This window comes from Saimiri boliviensis, chromosome 17 (genome assembly GCF_048565385.1).
Source record: "Saimiri boliviensis isolate mSaiBol1 chromosome 17, mSaiBol1.pri, whole genome shotgun sequence".
Lineage (NCBI taxonomy): Eukaryota > Metazoa > Chordata > Mammalia > Primates > Cebidae > Saimiri > Saimiri boliviensis.
The window spans coordinates 49,380,185-49,400,572 of record NC_133465.1 but is presented as its reverse complement, the minus strand read 5'-3'; the positions used below and the strand labels follow the sequence as shown (position 1 = coordinate 49,400,572).

General features: G+C 55.0%; 2 protein-coding genes across 7 annotated transcripts in view; one reads left to right on the top strand and one right to left on the bottom strand.

The window, feature by feature from the left end:
- The window catches only part of HDAC5 (histone deacetylase 5), a 47,973-nt gene extending 34,553 nt beyond the window's left edge, over positions 1–13,420 (top strand). For all 3 annotated transcript variants that reach the window (XM_039476938.2, XM_039476935.2, XM_039476937.2), the window contains exons 13-27: positions 705–989; positions 1,741–1,906; positions 3,018–3,151; positions 3,515–3,635; positions 4,433–4,482; positions 4,640–4,747; positions 5,942–5,997; positions 6,096–6,183; positions 7,966–8,085; positions 8,359–8,456; positions 8,631–8,749; positions 9,869–10,002; positions 10,252–10,336; positions 10,465–10,630; positions 10,716–13,420. In XM_039476938.2, coding sequence (XP_039332872.1) covers positions 705–989; positions 1,741–1,906; positions 3,018–3,151; positions 3,515–3,635; positions 4,433–4,482; positions 4,640–4,747; positions 5,942–5,997; positions 6,096–6,183; positions 7,966–8,085; positions 8,359–8,456; positions 8,631–8,749; positions 9,869–10,002; positions 10,252–10,336; positions 10,465–10,630; positions 10,716–10,755 — 1,770 coding nt within the window. In that variant the 3' untranslated portion in view covers positions 10,756–13,420. The remainder of the gene's footprint in view (positions 1–704; positions 990–1,740; positions 1,907–3,017; positions 3,152–3,514; positions 3,636–4,432; positions 4,483–4,639; positions 4,748–5,941; positions 5,998–6,095; positions 6,184–7,965; positions 8,086–8,358; positions 8,457–8,630; positions 8,750–9,868; positions 10,003–10,251; positions 10,337–10,464; positions 10,631–10,715) is intronic.
- Positions 12,757–19,851, bottom strand: G6PC3 (glucose-6-phosphatase catalytic subunit 3). 4 transcript variants are annotated; one of them, XM_003943636.3, is made up of 6 exons: positions 19,490–19,849; positions 14,823–14,929; positions 14,318–14,408; positions 14,001–14,119; positions 13,647–13,788; positions 12,757–13,419 (listed from the first exon to the last, which is right to left on the bottom strand). In XM_003943636.3, the coding sequence occupies exons 1-6, from the start codon at positions 19,705–19,707 to the stop codon at positions 13,056–13,058; spliced, it is 1,041 nt and encodes a 346-aa protein (XP_003943685.1). In that variant the 5' UTR covers positions 19,708–19,849; the 3' UTR covers positions 12,757–13,055. The 4 variants fall into 4 exon arrangements, with proteins under 4 accessions (XP_003943685.1, XP_039332873.1, XP_074245229.1 ...); XM_039476939.2 differs by having other exon boundaries at positions 19,431–19,511; XM_074389128.1 differs by lacking the exon at positions 14,001–14,119 and having other exon boundaries at positions 13,647–13,811; positions 19,490–19,851.
- Between the last annotated feature and the right edge of the window lie 537 nt (positions 19,852–20,388).

Here is a 20,388-nt window from a genome sequence, read left to right as displayed (position 1 = left end):
CCTAGAGAGGTGAATGGCCTGGGACTGTGCTGGGGGCAGGACGAAGGTGAGCACCAGGCTGGCAGAAAAGTCCTCCTCTCAGGCCAGGTGCAGTTGCTCACACCTGTAATCCCAGAAGTTTGGGAGGCTCAGGTGGGCGCATCCCCTGAGGTCAGGAGTTTGAGACCAGCCTGGCCAACATGGTGAAACTTCGTTCTCTACTAAAAACGCAAAAATTAACTGGACTTGGTGGCAGGTGCCTGTAATCCCAGCCACTTGGGAGGCTGAGGCAGGAGCATCACTTGAACCCGGGAGGCGGAGGTTGCAGTGAACCATCACGCCATTGCACTCCAGCCTGGGCAACAAGAACAAGAGCAAGTCCACCTCAAAAAAAAAAAAAAAAAAAAAAAAAAGCAAAAATTAGCTGGACATGGTGGCATGCACCTATAATCCCAGCCACTGGGGAGGCTGAGGCAGGAGAATCTCTTGAACCTGGGAGGCAGAGGTTGCAGTGAGCTGAGATCGAGCCACTGCATTCCAGTCTGGGCAACTGAGGGAGACTCTGTCTCAAGAAAAAAAAAAAAAGAGCCCTCCTCTCAGAGGAGCCGCCTTGCCTTTTTCTAAGTCACATAGAAGCTCTGCCTGGAAGAAGGGAGGGAGGGAAGGATAGACCCATCTGGGTTACAGGCTGCTCCCAGCTGATGTGCCTCTGTTTCTGTTACCAGATTCTCACCAAAACAGGGGAGCTGCCCAGGCAGCCCACCACCCACCCTGAGGAAACAGAGGAGGAGCTGACAGAGCAGCAGGAGGCCTTGCTGGGGGAGGGAGCCCTGACCATGCCCCGGGAGGGCTCCACAGAGAGTGAGAGCACACAGGAAGACCTGGAGGAGGAGGAGGAGGAGGAGGAGGACGGAGAGGAGGAGGACTGCATCCAGGTCAAGGATGAGGAGGGCGAGAGTGGTGCTGAGGAGGGGCCCAGCTCGGAGGAGCCCAGTGCTGGTTACAAAAAGGTGAGCCCCGTCCCTGGTCCGTGGTCCCAGCCCTTAGTCACCACCGCTCTATTGTTCCCTGCTGCTGCCTCTGCCCTTGTCTCTCCCTTTCCCCCATCTGGAGTTTCCAGGCCTAGCAGGAGCAGCATTCTGCAGAGAGCAAAAGGGGAGTAGGAAGGAGGCCAGTGGGGAGAAGGGGGAGCGGTTTGTGTTGATCTTAGAGCTGTGTCTGTCCTAGGCTGCCAGTTCCCTCCCTGCATTTAGGATACTGGCCTGCCTCTCTGCTTGTGTCTGTGTGTGTGTGTGTGTGCATGTACGTGGGTGTGTGCGTGTGCACACATGGCCTATGTGTATCTGCGTTGCTGCCTGCGTAGGGCCGGCTGTGCGTCGGTCCCTGTGCGTGCCTGTGCGCGTGTGTACACACACGCCCCCGCTGTTACTACAGTCTGCCTCGCGCCTAGCTGGCACTCCATTCATTGCGGACACAGCGGAGCCCTCTGGGCCTGAGTCATCCCCCCCCCGCCCCCCCCGCCCCGCCCCCCCAGCCTCTTACCTCAATGCTACTCTTTGATGTGACTCATCACATCCCCCCATCCCTCTCTGTCTCAGAGGAGATGTGTCTGCTGTCCCAGGAGGGAGCAAGTGGGAGGAGGTGGGGGAAGGAGGAGACTTAGAAGAAAAGTGCTGGATTGGAACTCCCCTGGAGGCCCTGCCCTCACCCCTGTCCAGGCTGAGTCTGACCTAGGCCCCCTCCCACTGTCATCCCTGCCAGCTATTCTCAGATGCCCAGCAGCTGCAGCCACTGCAGGTGTACCAGGCGCCCCTCAGCCTGGCCACTGTGCCTCACCAGGCCCTGGGCCGTACCCAGTCCTCCCCTGCTGCCCCTGGGGGCATGAAGAGCCCTTCAGACCAGCCCGTGAAACACCTCTTCACCACAGGTGAGTCCCCACCACCAGTTATGTCCTTCCGCCAGGCAGGGGGCCTGTGTGTGGTGTCTGGCCTGTAGGCAGGGGGAAGAGGCTGCTGAAAGGTGGGGACACAGGCCTTCATTCTCTCCCTGTACCCCAGAGCTGTTTGTGGTAGTGGCAGGGCCTTCTGCCTCAGCTGGGAGAGTGGGTAGCTCTACCTCTGCCCACTGGGCAGCATCTTTCCCACCCCATGGAAGGAAGGACTGCCTCATAGCCTGAAGTGCTGGGTAGAGAGAGCCTGCTGCCCCTATTGGGTCCTGCCCTTCGACCTTCCCTTCCTTCTCCCTGTGAGGTCTGGGATGAGACCAGAGTCTTCTTCCCCATGAAGCTGCCACAGGCTGGGCTCTGGGAGGACACACACGTCCCTGAGGTGGCCCCATGTCACCAGTGGGGAGTAAGACACGGGTTTGGCAGGAGGGGGAAGGAGGAGGTGCTATGAGAAGGGTGCAGCCGAGGGGTGCAGCCGGCAGAGATCGGACCTGTGGGGTGTCTAGGGCAGCCTTGCTGGGGTTGAGGAGCACGGAAGCTTCCGACAGGCAATAATGGAGTAAAGGAATTTCTGGAGTTGAGAGGGGGCAAAGGCTGGAGAGGAAAGGTCAGGTGCAGTGTCTCATACCTGTAATCCAAGCATTTTGGGAGGCCAAGGAGAGAGGATCACTTGAGCCCAGGAGTTTGAGACCAGTGTGAGCGACATAGTGAGACTCCGTCTCTTTGAAAAAAAAAAAAAAAAAAAAAAAAAAAAGCTAGGTGTGGTAGTGCATGCCTGTAGTGCCAGCTACTCAGAACACTAAGGTCGGAGGATCGCTCGAGGACAGGGTGGTGGGGGCTGCGGTGGAGGCTGCAGTGACCCAATAGCGCCACTGCACTTCAGCCTGGCTGACAGAGGGAGACCCTGTTTCAAAAAGAAAAACAAACGAGAGGAGAGGGGGCAGGTGTGTGGGAGGGTGGCTTCAGTGGCCATGGGGAGGAGTTTGGGCCTGGGGGTTGGGAAGAGCTCCCTGAGCCCTGCTGAGGATCAAGGTAGCCAGGCTGGGACCCTGGGCCCAGAGCAGTGCTGGCTGACAATGGGTCTGTGGCCCAGGTGTGGTCTACGACACGTTCATGCTAAAGCACCAGTGCATGTGCGGAAACACACATGTGCACCCTGAACATGCTGGCCGGATCCAGAGCATCTGGTCCCGGCTGCAGGAGACAGGCCTGCTTAGCAAGTGCGAGGTAAGGGAGCCCCTCCTTCCCCTGGCCCTCAACTGAAATCCAGCCTTTGTTTCCCTGTTAGAGAAGCCTCTCTTCATGCCTCTTCCTCATCCTCTCTTCACCCCCACACTTCAGGGCCAGTTCTCTGCCCCCCCCCCCCACTCCCCTCCATTCCATCCCTTGCAGCCTATAGTCTCGCATGGTCCCCAGCTGACTGTGGGAGGATCCTGGAGTAGGGTCATGACTGAGCCAGGGTCTACTTTCTCAAAAATATTTGGAGCTCCTGAGGCCAGCAAGCAGCTGTGTGTGCCCCTGGTTATCAGGCAGAGAGGGGCTGGGAGAGCTGCGCCTTTCTGTGACCCCTCTGACTGATCCTCCTGACAGCGAATCCGGGGTCGCAAAGCCACGTTAGACGAGATCCAGGCAGTGCACTCTGAATACCACACCCTGCTCTACGGGACCAGCCCCCTCAACCGGCAGAAGCTGGACAGCAAGAAGTTGCTCGGTGAGCTGGCATGTGGGTGGGTGGGCAGGGCATGTCCAGTGCCAGGGTGAGATGGGGGCTGTCAGGAGGACCACTGAGCCAGGCTAGGAGGGTTGTCTCCTTGGGCATAGGGCATGACTGCTGCAGAGGTGGCACAGTTATCACATCATACACTTCCAGAGGGCGCCATTAACATAGAGCATGTGTTGGGTGTGGTGCAGGATCCCCATCCGGGGGTGCTCGGCTGGGGGGACTGCTTTGCTCCCCTCCAGGCTTATGCTCCTCTCTGCCTGCCTTCCAACCCTAGAGGTAGGACATCCCCAAGAACGGGACTGACAGCTCCCAACTGGTGTGGGCTGCAGAGGCCTTATACTTGGGTCTGACCCCTCATTTTTAATGGCTAAGCCTGTAGCCCTGGTAGTTGAGGCCACTTCTTCTTTTTTTTTTTTTTTTTTTTGAGATAGTCTCGCTCTGTTCCCCAGGCTGGAGTGCAGTGGCTCGATCTCGGCTCACTGCAACCTCCATTTCCCGGGCTCAGGTTATTCTCCTGCCTCCGCCTCCCGAGTAGCTGGGTTTATAGGCGTGTGCCACCATGCCTGGCTAATTTTTATATTTTTAGTAGAGGTGGGGTTTCACCATGTTGGTCAGGCTGGTCTTGAACTCCCAACCTCAGGTGATCCGCCCGCCTTGGCCTCCAAAGTGCTTGGATTATAGGCGTGAGCCACTACGCCTGGCCGGCCAGGATGGCCTTGAGCTCCTGACCTCAAATGATCCACCTGAGGCCACTTGTAGAGTAGCTCTGTCCCTCTTCCCTGCAGGCCCCATCAGCCAGAAGATGTATGCCGTGCTGCCTTGTGGGGGCATCGGGGTGAGTAGGATGTGCAGCAGTGGCGGTAGGTGGGCGGCTCTCCCAGCGCTGTCTCTTCCCTGTCTCCCACGGCCGCTGGCCCACTGTCCAGGTGCCTTCCCTGTTCTTGCCCTCCCCCTGCAGGGGGCATGCTGAAGCCTGCTCTCCTGCCCTGCAGGTGGACAGCGACACTGTGTGGAATGAGATGCACTCCTCCAGTGCTGTGCGCATGGCGGTGGGCTGCCTGCTGGAGCTGGCCTTCAAGGTGGCTGCGGGAGAGCTCAAGGTGAGCATGTGCTTGTGACCTTGGTGCCCCTTGGCATGGTCCTGCTCCTGGAGGCTGAGGACAGGGACAGCCTTGGGTTCCTTTCAGTGAGGCACTGTCCTTTGCAAGCCCAACTCTTGGATACCAGGGTGGGAAGGAGGTGTCAGCTGGGACTGAGGTGTCAGCTGGGATTAAGTTATATGAGGGACCAAAAAAAGACACTAATGCTGGCCGGGCGCGGTGGCTCACGCCTGTAATCCCAGCACTTTGGGAGGCCGAGATGGGTGAATCACCTGAGGCCAGGAGTTTTAGACCAGCCTGGCCAACATGGTGACACCCTATCTCTATTTTATTTTAAAAAAAGAGGCTGGGCGTGGTGGCTCAAGCCTGTAATCCCAGCACTTTGGGAGGCCGAGGTGGGTGGATCACGAGGTCAAGAGATGGAGACCATCCTGGTCAACATGGTGAAACCCCATCTCTATTAAAAAAAAAAAAAAAAAAAAAAAATTAGCTGGGCATGGTGGCGCGTGCCTGTAATCCCAGCAACTCAGCACGCTGAGGCAGGAGAATTGCCTGAATCCAGGAGGTGGAGGTTGCAGTGAGCCGAGATCGCGCCATTGCATTCCAGCGTGGGTAACAAGAGCAAAACTCCGTCTAAAAATAAAAAAAAAAAAGACAGTGATGCCTAGTGCGTTTGTGGGTGTCTTGAGGCAGAAGTACTATCTCCCTGCTCAAGCCTCTTGGTTGGCATTCAAAATGGTCCGTTGAGGCTGGGCACAGTGGCTCATGCCTGTAATCTCAACACTTTGGGAGGCTGACGCGGGCGGATAGCTTGAGCCCAGGAGTTGGAGACCAGCCTGGGAAACATGGTAAAACACTGTCTCTACAAAAAATAAACCAGGCATGGTGGCTGGTACTTGTAGTCAAAGCTACTCAGGAGACTCAGTTGGGAGGATCGCCTGAGCCTGGGAGGCCAAGGTTGTAGTGAGCCATGATCGCGCCACTGCACTCCAGCTTGGGTGATAGAGCAAGACCCTGTCTCCAAAATAAACAACAACAATAAAAATAACCAACAAAACTGTGCATTGAACACATAGATCTGCTTTTCTGGTTTGTGTTCACTTCCCTGCCTGGCTTGTGCTTCTGTCTTGTGCCACCCCTTCCACGGCCTTCTTGCCTGGATCTTGTCCCTGACCTCTGCCCGCACCTCATCAGAATGGATTTGCCATCATCCGGCCCCCAGGACACCACGCCGAGGAGTCCACAGCCATGTGAGTGCCCTAGATTCTCTGTCCTGGCCCCTTCCTGTCTCTTGGCAAACATCATGCTGAAGCTGACCTCCTGCCCTTTTCTCCCCCGCCCACCTCAGGGGATTCTGCTTTTTCAACTCCGTAGCCATCACAGCGAAACTCCTACAACAGAAGTTGAATGTGGGCAAGGTCCTCATCGTGGACTGGGTAGGCAGTGAGCTGGTGGGGCTGGGCAGGGGTGGGCAGAGCTGGGACCAGGGTCGGCCTTCAGGAAGTCCCCTCCCCCAGACCCACCTCCAAGCAGCCCAGTCATCCTCGTCCTCGGGTGCCCACTGCAGAAGGAAGGGTGCTAGGGCTCCTGCCGGATGACTAACCTCACATTCCAGCAGGGCTCCCTCCTCTCTACGAAAGACATTTAGCTCCTGTTCCATCTTGGCCCCCACGTTGCAGCTTCAAGCAAGGAAGTCCCGGGATTTCCTACCTTTGGACAGTAGTGATGCTGCTGCCATTGCTAGTAGCCGATTTTTTCTCCTACTCCCTACGACGGGGGGCGGGGGAGACTGTATATACCAGGAACCCAATGAGTACTTTATGGCCACCTCGAGTAGTAAGAACAGGGATGTCCATTTCTGCAAATGAAGGTGTTAGTCGTCGTGTGACTCACCCAAGGCCACTCCGATGGGGATATTGGCACTGGGTTTCAGACCAGGCCTTTTGGCCCCAGCACTCTGCTCGTGCTACCATGGGTGCTTCTCAGACCCTGTTCTACATGGTGGAGGCAGAGGCACATGCCACCCTGTGAGCTGGGGAAGTAGCCAGGAGCGAGCCTCGGGAAGGATGAAATCTCTTAGAAGCCCAATTCTGGCTTAAAAATTTATGTAAATGTTGGATCCTTCTTCAGAATCTTATGTGTTTGTGGCTGGGCACAGTGGCTCAAAGCCTGTAATCCCAGCACTTTGGGAGGCCAAGGTGGGTGAATCACTTGAGATCAGGAGTTTGAGACCAGCCTGGTCAACATGGTGAAACACCGTCTCCACTGGAAATACAAAAAATTAGCCAGGTGTGGTGTCAGGAGCCTATAATCGTAGCTACTCGGCAGGCTGAGGCAGGAGAATCACTTGAACCCCGGAGGCAGAGATTGCAGTGAGCCAAGATGATGCTACTGTACTCCAGTCTCGATGACAGACTGAGACTCTATCTCAAAAAAAAAGAGAAAAAAAAAAAAAAAAAGACCCAGCACAGTGGCTCATGCCTGTAATCCCAGCACTTTGGGAGGCCAAGGCAGGTGGATCACCTAAGGTCAGGAGTTTGAGACCAGCCTGGCCAACATGGTGAAACCCCATCTCCACTAAAAATACAAAAAAAATATTAGCCGGGCGTGATGGCGCATACCTGTAATCCCAGCTACTCAGGAGGCTGAGGCAGGAGAATTGCTTGAATGGGAGAGGTGGAGACTGCAGTGAACCAAGTTGTGCCACTGCACTCCAGCCTGGCAACAAGAGTGAAACTCCACCTCAAACAAAAAGAAAAAGAATGTGATCTGCTTGTTTTAAATTCCCTGCTAGCCTTAATGTTTTCCCCCAAACGGTGAAGTGGAATGGGTTCTGTAGGGAGATCTGCCACATTTGTCCCATGGTATCCCCTACACAGTGCCACACCACAGAGGCTCAGACCCTAGTTAGAGAAGCATGGGGTGGTCAATGCCATTGTGAACAGAATACGGATGCCCTGTGGCTAGGGTGGGTATACCCCCAAAGCCCACCATGCGGTGGGGTGGGGCCGGTGGAGTTTTTTTGGTTTGGGGCTTGGGATTTTGCTATGTTGTCCAGATGGGTCTTGAACTCCTAGGCTCAACAATTCCCCCAGCCCTCAGCCTCCCAAAATGCTGGGAGCACAGGCGTGAGTGACAGCACCCAGCTGACAGGTGGCATTGTGACCATTGTGTCAGACTGTGGGCCATTTTCCTGATGCTTCCACCTCCCCTCTTAGGATATTCACCATGGCAATGGCACCCAGCAGGCGTTCTACAACGACCCCTCTGTGCTCTACATCTCTCTGCATCGCTATGACAACGGGAACTTCTTTCCAGGCTCTGGGGCTCCTGAAGAGGTATAGCTCCTGGGCGTAAATGCAGACTCTGTTGGCCCCTCTGGGAGGTGGCGCAGTGGGACCTGGTGGGGAGCCACAGAGGCCGGTGGTGCTGGTACCTGGGGAGTCTGGGCTCCTAGAGGGAGGATCACACTGATCTGACTGCTTCTCCAGGCAGAGCAGAGGTCAGTGGAGTGAGACCTGGAGGCAGGGGTGAGGGCAGGGGCAAGGGCAGGGGCAATGTTTGGGATCCCCAGGCAGTGAGAATAGCCCTCTCCCCAACTCTGGTGCCAGGTTGGTGGAGGGCCAGGCGTGGGGTACAATGTGAATGTGGCATGGACAGGAGGTGTGGACCCCCCCATTGGAGACGTGGAATACCTTACAGCCTTCAGGTAGGGACTGAAAAAGGCCACGGGAGTCACAGGGAGCCCCCCTGGGCCCTGCGCTGGGAGGGGACAGAAGGCACTCAGTTCGGTGTGGGTAGAGGGGACTGTCTCTGGCATGATAAGTGGGACGAGGCCTGGCCTGGCCATTTGCCGGGCTTAGCTTGGGCCATCCCTTTGCAGGACAGTAGTGATGCCCATTGCTCACGAGTTCTCACCTGACGTGGTCCTAGTCTCTGCCGGGTTTGATGCTGTTGAAGGACATCTGTCTCCACTGGGTGGCTACTCTGTCACCGCCAGATGTAAGTGTGCTGGGGGATAGAGGGAGGAAGTGGAATAGTGAGGATAGAGTCCAGTGGGGCGTGGGGCAAGGAACAGACTGATACTGCAGGGGATGGGGAAAGCAGGGGCAGGGCCTAGACTTGGGATCATCTTGATGACTCCCCCACCTCGTCCTCTGCCAACCTTGGCCTTGAGGGGCTGGCAGGTGGAAGTGGGGTAGCAGAGAGTAGAGCATTTGTACGGAGGGAGCTGTAGCGACGGAGCTTGTGGCCCTTGGTGTTGCAGTGATGCTCCTTGAAAGCAGCTGGTCATTAGAGTCTTTAGCCAGTCTGTTAATGTTTTGACTGTGATAGGGCATTTAGCCCATTGACATTGTATTTTATTTTATTATTTATTATTTTTTTTTGAGATGGAATCTTGCTCTGTTGCCCAGTCTGGAGTACAGTGGCGTGACCTCAGCTTACTGCAGTCTCTGCCTCCTGGGTTCAAGCAATTCCCCTGCCTCAGCCTCCTGAGAAGCTGGGACTACAGGCACACACCACCACACCTGGCTAATTTTTTGTATTTTAGTAAAGACAGGGTTTCACCACGTTGGCCAGGATGGTCTCAATCTTCTGTGATCCACCTGCCTTGGCTTCCCAAAGTGCTGGGATTACAGGTGTGAGCCACCGTGCCTGGCCACCATTGTTATTTTATTATGGATCTATTAGTTTATATCTGCCATCACATTTTGTGCTATTTGTCCCACCTCTTGTCTTTTTCTTTTTGTCTGAGATGGAGTCTTGCTCTGTTGCCCAGGCTGGAGTGCAGTGGCACAATCTTGGCTCACTGCAAGCTCCACCTCCTGGGTTCAAGCGATTCTTTTGCCTCAGCCTCCCGAATAGCTGAGACTACAGGTGTGTGCCACCACAGCTGGCTAATTAAAAAAAATTTTTTTAGTAGAAACGGGATTTCACCATATTGGTCAGGCTGGTCTTGAACTCCTGACCTCAAGTGATTCACCCACCTTGGCCTCCCAAAGTGCTGGGATTACAGGTGTGAGCCACCACACCGCTCCTGTTTCTTTTTCTCTCCTTTTCTTACTCTTGAATTGAATACCTTTTACCATTTCATCCTCCTCCCTTCACCCATCCCCAAAGGTTTTGGCCACTTGACCAGGCAGCTGATGACCCTGGCAGAGGGCCGGGTGGTGCTGGCCCTGGAGGGAGGCCACGACTTGACCGCCATCTGTGATGCCTCTGAGGCTTGTGTCTCGGCTCTGCTCAGTGTAGAGGTGAGGGGTGGGGGCTGGGAGGTGGCAGGCCAGGGGGCTGAGGGGCCAGCCAGCACTGGGAGCCCGTTAGGAAGCTTTTCCTTAGTCCTAAGGAATAGCTAATGGCCAGGGAAGGCTTTCTGAGTATGGGTTTATCCAAAGACATGTTTGCCCGTCATGAGGGATATCTGGGGCCGAGTGGGGCAGTTAGAGGGGTATGTATCACAACCCTACTCCCCACCCTAAGCCTTCTCTTCTTTCCCCTACCAGCTGCAGCCCTTGGACGAGGCAGTCTTGCAGCAAAAGCCCAACATCAATGCAGTGGCCACACTAGAGAAAGTCATCGAGATCCAGAGTGCGTGAGGACTCATGGAGGGGCTCGGGCGGCCAAGGGGAATGGAGCTTGTGGGAGCACCAGGACTGGAGCAATTCATGTGGGTGTCGTCTGCCCTCCCTCACCCCTTGCCCATCTGTCATCCACAGGCAAACACTGGAGCTGTGTGCAGAAGTTCGCCGCTGGTCTGGGCCGTTCCCTGCGGGAGGCCCAGACAGGTGAGACCGAGGAGGCTGAGACTGTGAGCGCCATGGCCTTGCTGTCGGTGGGGGCTGAGCAGGTCCAGGCTGCAGCAGCCCGGGAGCACAGCCCCAGGTAAGCAGCACCCCTGCCACCTCTTTGCCCTTGCCCCTGCTGGTGTGCCCAACTCAACACCCTCCCCTGTGTTTGTCCCCAACAGGCCGGCAGAGGAGCCCATGGAGCAGGAGCCTGCCCTGTGACACCCCGGCCCCCGTCCCTCTGGGCTTCACCATTGTGATTTTGTTTATTTTTTCTATTAAAAACAAAAAGTCACACATTCAACAAGGTGTGCCGTGTGGGTCTCTCAGCCTTGCCCCTCCTGCTCCTCCATGCTGCCTCAGGCCCCCAGCCCTGCTCCCTCCACAGGGGGTGGGGGATGTCTTCCCAGCCCTGACCCAGGTGTCCCTCCACCCATTTTCCTGCATTCTGTCCTTTTCCCCCTTGGAGCCTGGGCCAGCTCAAGGTGGACACGGGACCCAGACAGTACCCTCCAGTTCTGGAGCCCCCTGAGTGAGGAGGGAACAGGAAGTCGGTGCCTTGGTTTCAGCTGACTTGGGGGGAAATGCCTTAATTTCACCCTCCTCCCTTCTCCAGCCTCAAGGCGGGGATCTGGAGGGTCCACTACTAAGATGCAGAGTGGAAGGGAGGTGGGCACCCACCCTGCGATTCTCCACCTTTTCCCCTTCTTTTGTCCTCTCCATCTCTGCACAGACCCCTTTCCTCCTCCTCCTTGGTCTCAGCTCTGATGGGAGGCTGGTGCCCAAACCATGGCTGCGGTCTGTGAGCAGGGTTATCTTGCCTCACACTCTTCAGGGTCTGCTTCCCCTTCCCCAGGGCCGAGAAGATGAAAAGTGTGTGGGGAAGGAGAGGACTGGTTTCCTGAGTTCTCAGGGGCCAGGAGGAGCTGCAGAACCAGGCCTCCTCCCCACCTTACTTGGATGGCTTCCCTGTCCCTCTGCTGGCACAGCTTGGGCAGGGGGAGAAGGTGGTCCTTGCAGGGGGGGGGTCCAGGCTGGTGAGAGCCCCCCTGCTGTCAGGACTAGCTTTCCCTAGCCATCCAGCATGCTGCAGGGAGAAGGGGCAGGGGCTTACTCCCTCCTGGGGCCTTTTGCTTTGGAGCCTAGGGATGGTGAGAGTGGGGATTCTAGAAGGGTTAAGGCCAGAACCCAGGGATCCAGGAGTTCGTCCTCCGCTGGACCTTCCATACCTCTTGGGCTCCCTTTGCTGGCCCCAAGCCCAAGGGAGCTAAGACCAGGAGGGGGCTGGGTGCTGCCCCTTCTCTTTCCCAGGAGCCCTGCCAGGGGCTGTGGGTCCACAGGGCTTCCAGGGAATGCTGTCCAGCCTGTTAGGAAACCAAAGATGGGAAGTGGCTCCTGGGGGGGCTGACTCTTCCTCCCTCCTCCTCCCCAGTAGCACATATACTTTCTGCCCTCCCATCCCCAGGGCCCCACCAATCTGTTTACATATTTATTATCCTATTGGGGGCCTGAGCAGGGTTGAGGGAGCCAGGGGAGGGGCAGGAGCCCCAGCACCATCAATTCATGGGTTCATTGTGCGCTATGTGTTGTATGTTTTAGATCCTCCTGGGGGATGGGGACGGGGCTAGGCCCAGTGAACTAGGCCTCTCTGCTGAGCCCCAGGCTCCAGGCCCCTTGCCTACCCTCTCCCTGTGGCTGGTCTGGTTCTCATGTAAACCCACTCCTTGCTTTGTCTCCCTGGATATGGATTTCAGTTAAGGATTTTGTAACCCGTTACACTGTGTGTCCTTGTGTAAATAAACTTGTTTCTGGCAGTGCCTTCTGGGGCCAATGTCTCTATTCTCTGGGCTCCCAAATGTAGTAGTTCATCCTCCTTCCTATCCAAAAACACTCCTCTTTGCTCCAGCCCCTGGACTAGAAGGCAATTTAGGAAACCGGAGGTTGGCAGGCAAGATCTGTCCTGTAGGTGAAAGTCAGGGTTACACTGGATATAGTCGGAGCATCTCGTGGGACCTCTCATGTGGCCTAGGCAGTGATGAGGCAGGGGATCCGGGGGGCCAAGAGGTCTCACCTGAGTTTACAGCCCTCTCTTTTCCTGCCTTTCTGCCCCTGGAACCAAGGCTGGAGGTGGCACAGAGACCGCTGGAGCAGCCTGGCAAGGGTTCTGCTTGTGCACACACAGGCAAGGCCTATGGAGAAGTGCACACAGGCAAGAAAGGAAACTCAAAGTATTCGAGGGCTTTATTGGGGCTGCCCCAGCTGCCCCTCACAGTGTTGCAGGAACCTGCTGGTCCTGCTGTTGCCTTTGCTCTTTGGGGGCTTGAGAGGAAAGGAAGAGGGAGGACCAGCTTCTCTGGGAGAGAGAAGGCCCATCTTTGGGGCTAAGACCAGGTGGTAGGAAAGCAGATTTAGAGGAGGGCCTGCTTGGGGGCTGGAAGGGCATGGGGCTGCCTCCTGGAGTGTGGTGCTCACAGAGCGTTGGCTTTGTGGGAGAAAAAGGAAAGAAGGAGGCACACAAGAAGTCAGGAAGAGTGGATGGGCACTGCTTCCTGGGCACTGAACATGTACACTACCCAGGGCACGAGGGCCAGGACTAGGCATGGCCAGAGGGTGTACTTGAGGAAATTGAAGATGTAGAAGAGGCTGATCTGAGGGGGGTGGCCCAGCCAGTCCAGGGGGCCCAGCAGCCCTACGGCCAGCACAAGGCAGGCTATCTTCTGGCCATTTCCCAGCTGTGCCCGACGCACCTGCGCATAGCAGGGAGAGTGCAGGGCAATGCCCAGGCCCAGGGCAGCCCCTGAGTCACGGCTCAGGGAGGCAAAAGGCCGGCTATCCATGTGTATCCACTCAGGCCGCTCACACCACTTGAAGGCTAGGCTGATGGACCTGTGGGGAAGAAGAGTCCTTGCCAGGAGAGACTGGAACGTAGAAGGCCACTGGCTCTTGGCCATCTGCCCCTGGGGCCCACTCCTATGTTCTGCTTTGTGCCTGTGAGGGTCTACGTGAATAGGTAATGTGTCCTTTTTAGCTATAATGAACCAGAGACCCACCAGGCTAGGTGCAGGCAAGATAGGACAGGGTCCAGCCCATCCAGGCTTCAAAGTGAGACTTACCAAGAAAGATCCAGGCCCAGTGTAAAGAGGGTCCAATAGATAAGGCTGGTCCCTAGCATGAGGGCCAGTGCGGTCAACCCATAGAAGCTCAGCTCCCGCTCCACAGGTACCCGGGGAGTCATCAGCCAGCCCAGGACAGCGCCTAGGAGAGTGGAGTGACAGCAGCTTCAAGGAGTTGAGGGATATGACCCTCCCCGCCCCCACCCCCAGCTGCAGTGCAGCTTGGCAAGAGGACAAACTAAGACATAAGGGAGGCCTCTGGGGTGGGCTCTACAGAAGCTGGGAAGATCCTAGACTGATCCTCCCACTGCCAAAGGCATCCTCTCAGCCCACCCCATTGCCCCAGTTGCTCACCAGTTATTAGGCCAGCCAGCACCTGGTGAGGAAAGTGTGCTAAGATGAAGACCCGCGATAGGCCAACTGCCAAAAGGAACGTGCAATAAGCCAGGCTAGGCATCACCCTTACCCAGCGGCTAGAAAGAAGAGAGGCAAGGAGCTCAGAGTGCGTCCATACACAGCTCGGCCTCCTGTAGCACCCAGGTACCCCATGGCTTGACCACACACCCCAGGGACCCCAGAACTCCAGCTCCCAGGCTGCCATGCTGCTGGGTCTTTTAGGTACATGGTGCCATCAGCCCTGTTCGCAATGGTGGGCAATACCAAGGGTATACCTGCGGGTCCGAGTGGCCAACTGTGAAGAGAGGGCTGTCATTATGGGCCAGAGTGCTGCTCCTGTGATCATGCAGTGTCCAGAAGGGCTGCCTGCCAGTGAATCCAGAAGCTCGTGGTGAGAAGATGGAGGCAGAACCCAGGGTCTCTGGTGATGCCCCAATAATACAGCTGCCTCTCTTGGCTGAGAAGAGAGCTTTTCCCCGGCACTGATCCATAGCTCGCTCTGCTCTGAGGCCTTTTTACTGCCACCTGAGGTCACTGCACTCAGGCTTCTATCCTGACCTGTGTCTCTTGGCTGTACTCTATCCAAGGTGGGCAGCTGGTACATAGCATGAGTGCCCTCCTCCCGTAACTCAGCTTGGTCTCTCTGGGGCTCCTTTGTTCTCTGGGCCAGTAATTGGGAGGCTAGACCTATGGCTGGGCCACCCAGGCTGAAAAGTACTCTGAAATGTTCACCTGAATCCTAACCACATTGGGAAAGGGAGGATGTTTGAGGCTTCCCACCTGGACCAGTCTCACAAGAAGAGGGGAACTGGTGAACCTGGACTGGAGCCTGGCTGTAGTACCCAGACTCATGGACCCACCAAAAGGGCCTGTCTCCAAACAGAAACCTGGAAGAGAACAGATGCAAGATGACTTTCCACATGCACACACAGCCAGGGAGATGCAAGGGGAGCAGGACACGGAGTACTCCGGAGGGCCTGAGGGGTGAGGTCAAAAAGGGGCTCCAATTCTGTACATTGCTCTCAAGGTATCCATGGATATCTTGCCATGGTTTTCTACCTGAGAACAGGAGGAAGAAAGCACACTATTTGTTTTCTTTTTTCCCTTAACCCTTAAAGCCTGTGGAAAAATTTTTAAAAACTAGCCTGGGGCCGGGTACAGTGGCTCATGACTGTAATCCCAGTACTTTGGGAGGCCTTGGCTGGAGGATCATTTGACGCCAGGAGTTCAAGACCAGCCTGGGCAACATAGCAAGACCCAGATTCAACAAAAATAAAAATAATTAGCTGGAAGTAGTGGTGCACACCTTTAGTCTCAGCTACTTGGGAGGCTGGGCAGGCAGATCGCTTGAGCCCAGGAGTTCAAGATCAGCCTGGGCAACATGACAAAACGCCATTTCTACAAAAACTACAAAAATTAGCCAGGCGTCTTGGGGTGTAACTGTAGTCCCTGCTACTTCAGAGGCTGAAGTGGGAAGGATCACTTGAGCCCAGGAGGTTGAGGCTGCAGTGAGCTGTGATTGTGCCATTGTACTCTAGCCTGGTGAGGGAGCAGAAAACAACAAAAAAAAAGTGAATAAAATAAAAAATAAAACTGACATAGAGGCAAGAGATTGTGGCAAGCATGTGTGTGTGCTCTGCGATACTCAGCCGTCCCACTCTATCCCCTTTCACTGAAGAGCCAGCTCTTACCATCCATAGAGAGCCCAGGACCCAGCTCTCTCTCCCTCACTAACCCTCCTGCTACCCCTGCCTCCATGCCCCCAGTTACAGCCTGAATTATCCACATCTAAATTATTTATGTGAGCCTCTCATGTCTGAAAAAAGGAGAAATGGACACAGGAGGCTGAGAAAGAATAAGGAGGACAAAAAAATTTCAAAATCCTCTGGTCTAGCAAGTGCTTGGCTGGGCCCTGGGAAACCACACACTGAAGAGGCTGCTGTGGCCAGGAAGAGAAAAGATGGGATAGCAAATGAGATGCTGGCAGGAAACGGCATGCTGGGAAGGAAGATACAGAACGCACCTGCCTCTCGCCTCTGAAAACTGAGCCTAGTATACATCAAGTGCTTGTTTAGAAAATGAATGGGGGAGCCGGGCGCGGTGGCTCAAGCCTGTAATCCCAGCACTTTGGGAGGCCGAGGCGGGTGGATCACGAGGTCGAGAGATCGAGACCTTCCCGGTCAACATAGTGAAACCCCGTCTCTACTAAAAATACAAAAAACTAGCTGGGCGTGGTGGCACGTGCCTGTAATCCCAGCTACTCAGGAGGCTGAGGCAGGAGAATTGCCTGAACCCAGGAGGCGGAGGTTGCGGTGAGCTGAGATCGCGCCATTGCACTCCAGCCTGGGTAACAAGAGCGAAACTCTGGCTCAAAAAAAAAAAAAAAAGAAAGAAAATGAATGGGGGTGCCAGGCGTGGTGGCTCACGCCTATAATCTCAGCACTTTAGGAGGCTGAGCAGGCGGATCACTTGACGTCAGGAGTTTGAGACCAGACTGGCAAACATGGGCAACCCCCCACCCTGCCACTAAAAATACAAAAATTAGCCAGGCAGGCGGTGGGTACCTGTAATCCCAGCTACTCAGGAGGATGAGGCAGGAGAATCACCTGAACCTGGGAGACAGAGGTTGCAGTGAACCAAGATTGTGCCATTGCACTCTAACCTGGGCAACAGAGAGAGACTCCATCTCAAAAAAAAAAAAAAAAGAATGCCAGGCATGGTGGCTCACACCTATAATCCCAGCACTTTGAGAGGCCGAGGTGGGCGGATTACCTGAGATCAGGAGTTTGAGACCAGCATGGACAACATGGAGAAACTCCATCTCCACTAAAAATACAAAAATTAGCCGGGTGTGGTTGCATGCACCTGTAATCCCAGCTACTTGGGAGGCTGAAGCAGGAGAATCGCTTGAATCCGGGAGGCAGAGATTGCAGTAAGCCAAGATCTCGCCATTGCACTCCAGGCTGGGCGACAAAAGCAAAACTCCGTCATTTAAAAAAAAAAAAAAAAAAAGGGCCGGGCGTGGTGGCTCAAGCCTGTAATCCCAGCACTTTGGGAGGCCGAGGCGGGTGGATCACAAGGTCAAGAGATCGAGACCATCCTGGTCAACATGGTGAAACCCCGTCTCTACTAAAAATACAAAAAATTAGCTGGGCATGGTGGCGCGTGCCTGTAATCCCAGCTACTCGGGAGGCTGAGGCAGGAGAATTGCCTGAACCCAGGAGGCGGAGGTTGCGGTGAGCCGAGATCGTGCCATTGCACTCCAGCCTGGGTAACGAGCGAAATTCCGTGTCAAAAAAAAAAAAAAAAAAAAAGAAGGAAGAAAGAAAAAATGAATAGGGGCTTTGCCACTTGGGGGACATTAATAATGTCTGGGGGAGGCCAGGTGCGGTGGCTCACGCCTGTCATCCCAGCACTTTGGGAGGCCAAGGTGAGCGGATCACGACGTCAAGAGATCGAGACCATCCTGGCCAACATGGCAAAACCCTGTCTCTGCTAAAAATACAAAAATTAGCTGGGCATGGTGGCGCATGCCTGTGGTCCCAGCTACTCAGGAGGCTGAGGCAGAAGAATCGCTTGAACCCAGGAGGTGGAGGCTGCAGTGAGCTGAGATTGCACCACTGCACTCCAGCCTGGTGACAGAGCAAGACTTCATCTCAAAATAAATAAATAAATAAATAATAATGTCTGGGGGAGATTGTGATCTTTGGGGGACAAGGACTAGAGAGGGAGGCTTATAGACTTTGAGGGAGGAGAGAGCACAAAGCAAAGGGCAATTAGGCAAGAAGGAACTGAAGAGACCACTGGGATTCCCTTTACGGTAAGGATGAGGCCGTTTCAGCAAGTCATTGCAGCCCATTGAGATAACTAATATGAGCTTCCCTTTCTTCCCCTAGGCTGGGGATCTGGCAATAGAGGCTGAGGTGAAGGGAGTTGTGGCTGCATGCCCAGCTCCAAGGGCCACAGGGCCTTTACCCATGTCCCTGGGCTTCCTGGTTTCTAAGTCTCAGTATAAAGAGTCATATACTAGTGAATGAAGGAGAAAGAAGGGAAAGTGTTCCCTGGAAAGCAGAGCTTTAGCCCAAACTTTACTGCACACACACACGGAATCAACTGCGGACCCTGAAAAAATGCAGATTTTGATTCAGTAGCTCCGGCCCTGGGCCTGAGAGTCTGCATTTCTAGCTAGTTTTCAAGTGCTGCCTATGCCATTGGGCGTGGTCCAAGGACCACACATTAATCTGCAAGGTGTCTCTGCCCTTAGCAGCTTACTGTGATGCCCAGCACTAAGCATGCTTCTGAAAAATTACAGCAAATTTGAATAGATGAATGAAAAAGTGAGTTGAGAGGTAGAACTCTCCACTTAAATCACCATAGATATTTGTTAAAATATTAATTCCCGCCAGGTGCAGTGGCTCACACCAGTAATCCCAGCATTTTGGGAGGCTGAGGTTGGCAGATCACGAGGTCAAGAGTTTGAGACCAACCTGGCCAACATGGTGAAACCCCGCCGCTAAAAATACAAAAAGTAGCTGGGTGTGGTGGTGCGCACCTGTAATCCCAGCTACAAGGAAGGCTGAGGCAGGAGAATGGCTTGAACGCAGGACACGGAGGTTTCAGTGAGCCAAAATCGTGCCACCGCACTCCAGCGTGGGTGACAGAGCAAGACTCCCTCTCTCTCTCTCTCTCTCTCTCTACATATATCTATATACAGATATATATAGAATAAATACATATATATACCTAGAGAGAGAGAATATAATATATTCGGAATATGTATATATATTTTCCCCAAAAAAACAAAAAATAAAAATAAAAATAAAAAATAAATTCCTAACCCCTTGGAGTTTCTTTCTTTTTTTTTCTTTGAGACCGAGTTTCGCTCTTGTTACCCAGGCTGGAGTGCAAAGGTGAGATCTCGGCTCACCGCAACTTCCGCCTCCTGGGTTCAAGCAATTCTCCTGCCTCAGCTTCCCGAGTAGCTGGGACTACAGGCGTGCGCCACCATCCCCAGCTAATTTTTGTATTTTTAGTAGAGACGGGGTTTCACCATGTTGACCAGGATGGTCTCGATATCTTGACCTCGTGATCTACCCGCCTCAGCCTCCCAAAGTGCTGGGATTACAGGCTTGAGCCACTGCGCCCGGCCCCCTTGGAGTTTCTAAATCAGTAAGTGTGAGATGAGGATGGGATATTTACATTTTGGACACGCCCCTTAGGTGATTTCTCGATCAGACCAGTTCGAGGAACACTGGTCCAATGAGTAGGCTGGGTGGACTCTGAGGTTTGAGTCCATGCTGCACAAAGATGCTCAAAGGGAAAAAATTAGGGACTAGAGTAGGGGTGGGAAGGCCCTTGAGACAGCTGCTGAGAGAGACCAGGGCTTACACACGACTCAGGGCCCTCGGGGGCGGGGACCAGGATGCCGGAGGGCTTCTCTGTCTCACCACTTGAAGACGAGGTTGAGCCACTCGGTGATGAGGCTGATCCAGAGCACCGCGATGCCCACGCGGCGAGAGGCGTAGTAGGCCGCGGGGAAGTAGAACAGAAAGAGGATCTTGGGATCGCCCAGAAAGGTGACCCAGAGCCACACGTTCTCCAGCCAGGCTAGCTGGTTCTGTAGCGCCTCAGCTATCACGATGCCCGCGCCCAGCGTGGACTCCATGGCGGCCCAGTTTCCGGGGCTTGCTCCAGGGCGGAAGCCGAAGAGTCCAAGCGACGATGTAGAGTCGGCCAGCTGCTCTCCAAAGCCCACCCGTCTGAGACCCAGGCCCCGCCCTCCCCGAGAGCTGTCGCCAACCAAGCCCCGCCCTCCCCGCTAGCGGTCGCCACCAAGCCCCGCCCCAGACCCCGCCCCAGGCAGTCCTGGGCTCCTGCAAGTCCGGCCTCCAGCCAGCACAGTTTCCTCCTGCGCTCTCCTCTGGTTTTTCCTTCGTACTGGGCAGCGTAGGGGACAAACCTTTTAAAAGGCGTTTCCTCAGGGCCCCACGTGGCCGCCGTAGCCGGCACGTGGGCAGCCGGTGAGTGGTGGCAGCGGTGCGGTTCCGGGTCAGGGGACAGACTAACGGGAGGGCGGCTCGCACTCCCAGCGTTCCTGTTCTGCTGATGCGAAGGCGGATGTGTAATCTCCAGGGCCAGGATTCTTTCCCGACCGGACCTCTCTTCTCCAGTACGGCTAACCACCAAAAAAACAACAGCAAAGACCGGGCGCGGTGGCTCACGCCTGTAAACCCAGCTTTGGGAGGCTGAGGCGGGTGGATCACCTGAGGTCAGGGGTTCAAGACCAGCCTGACCAACATGGCGAAACCCCGTTTCTACTAAAAATACAAAAAATTAGCCGGGCGTG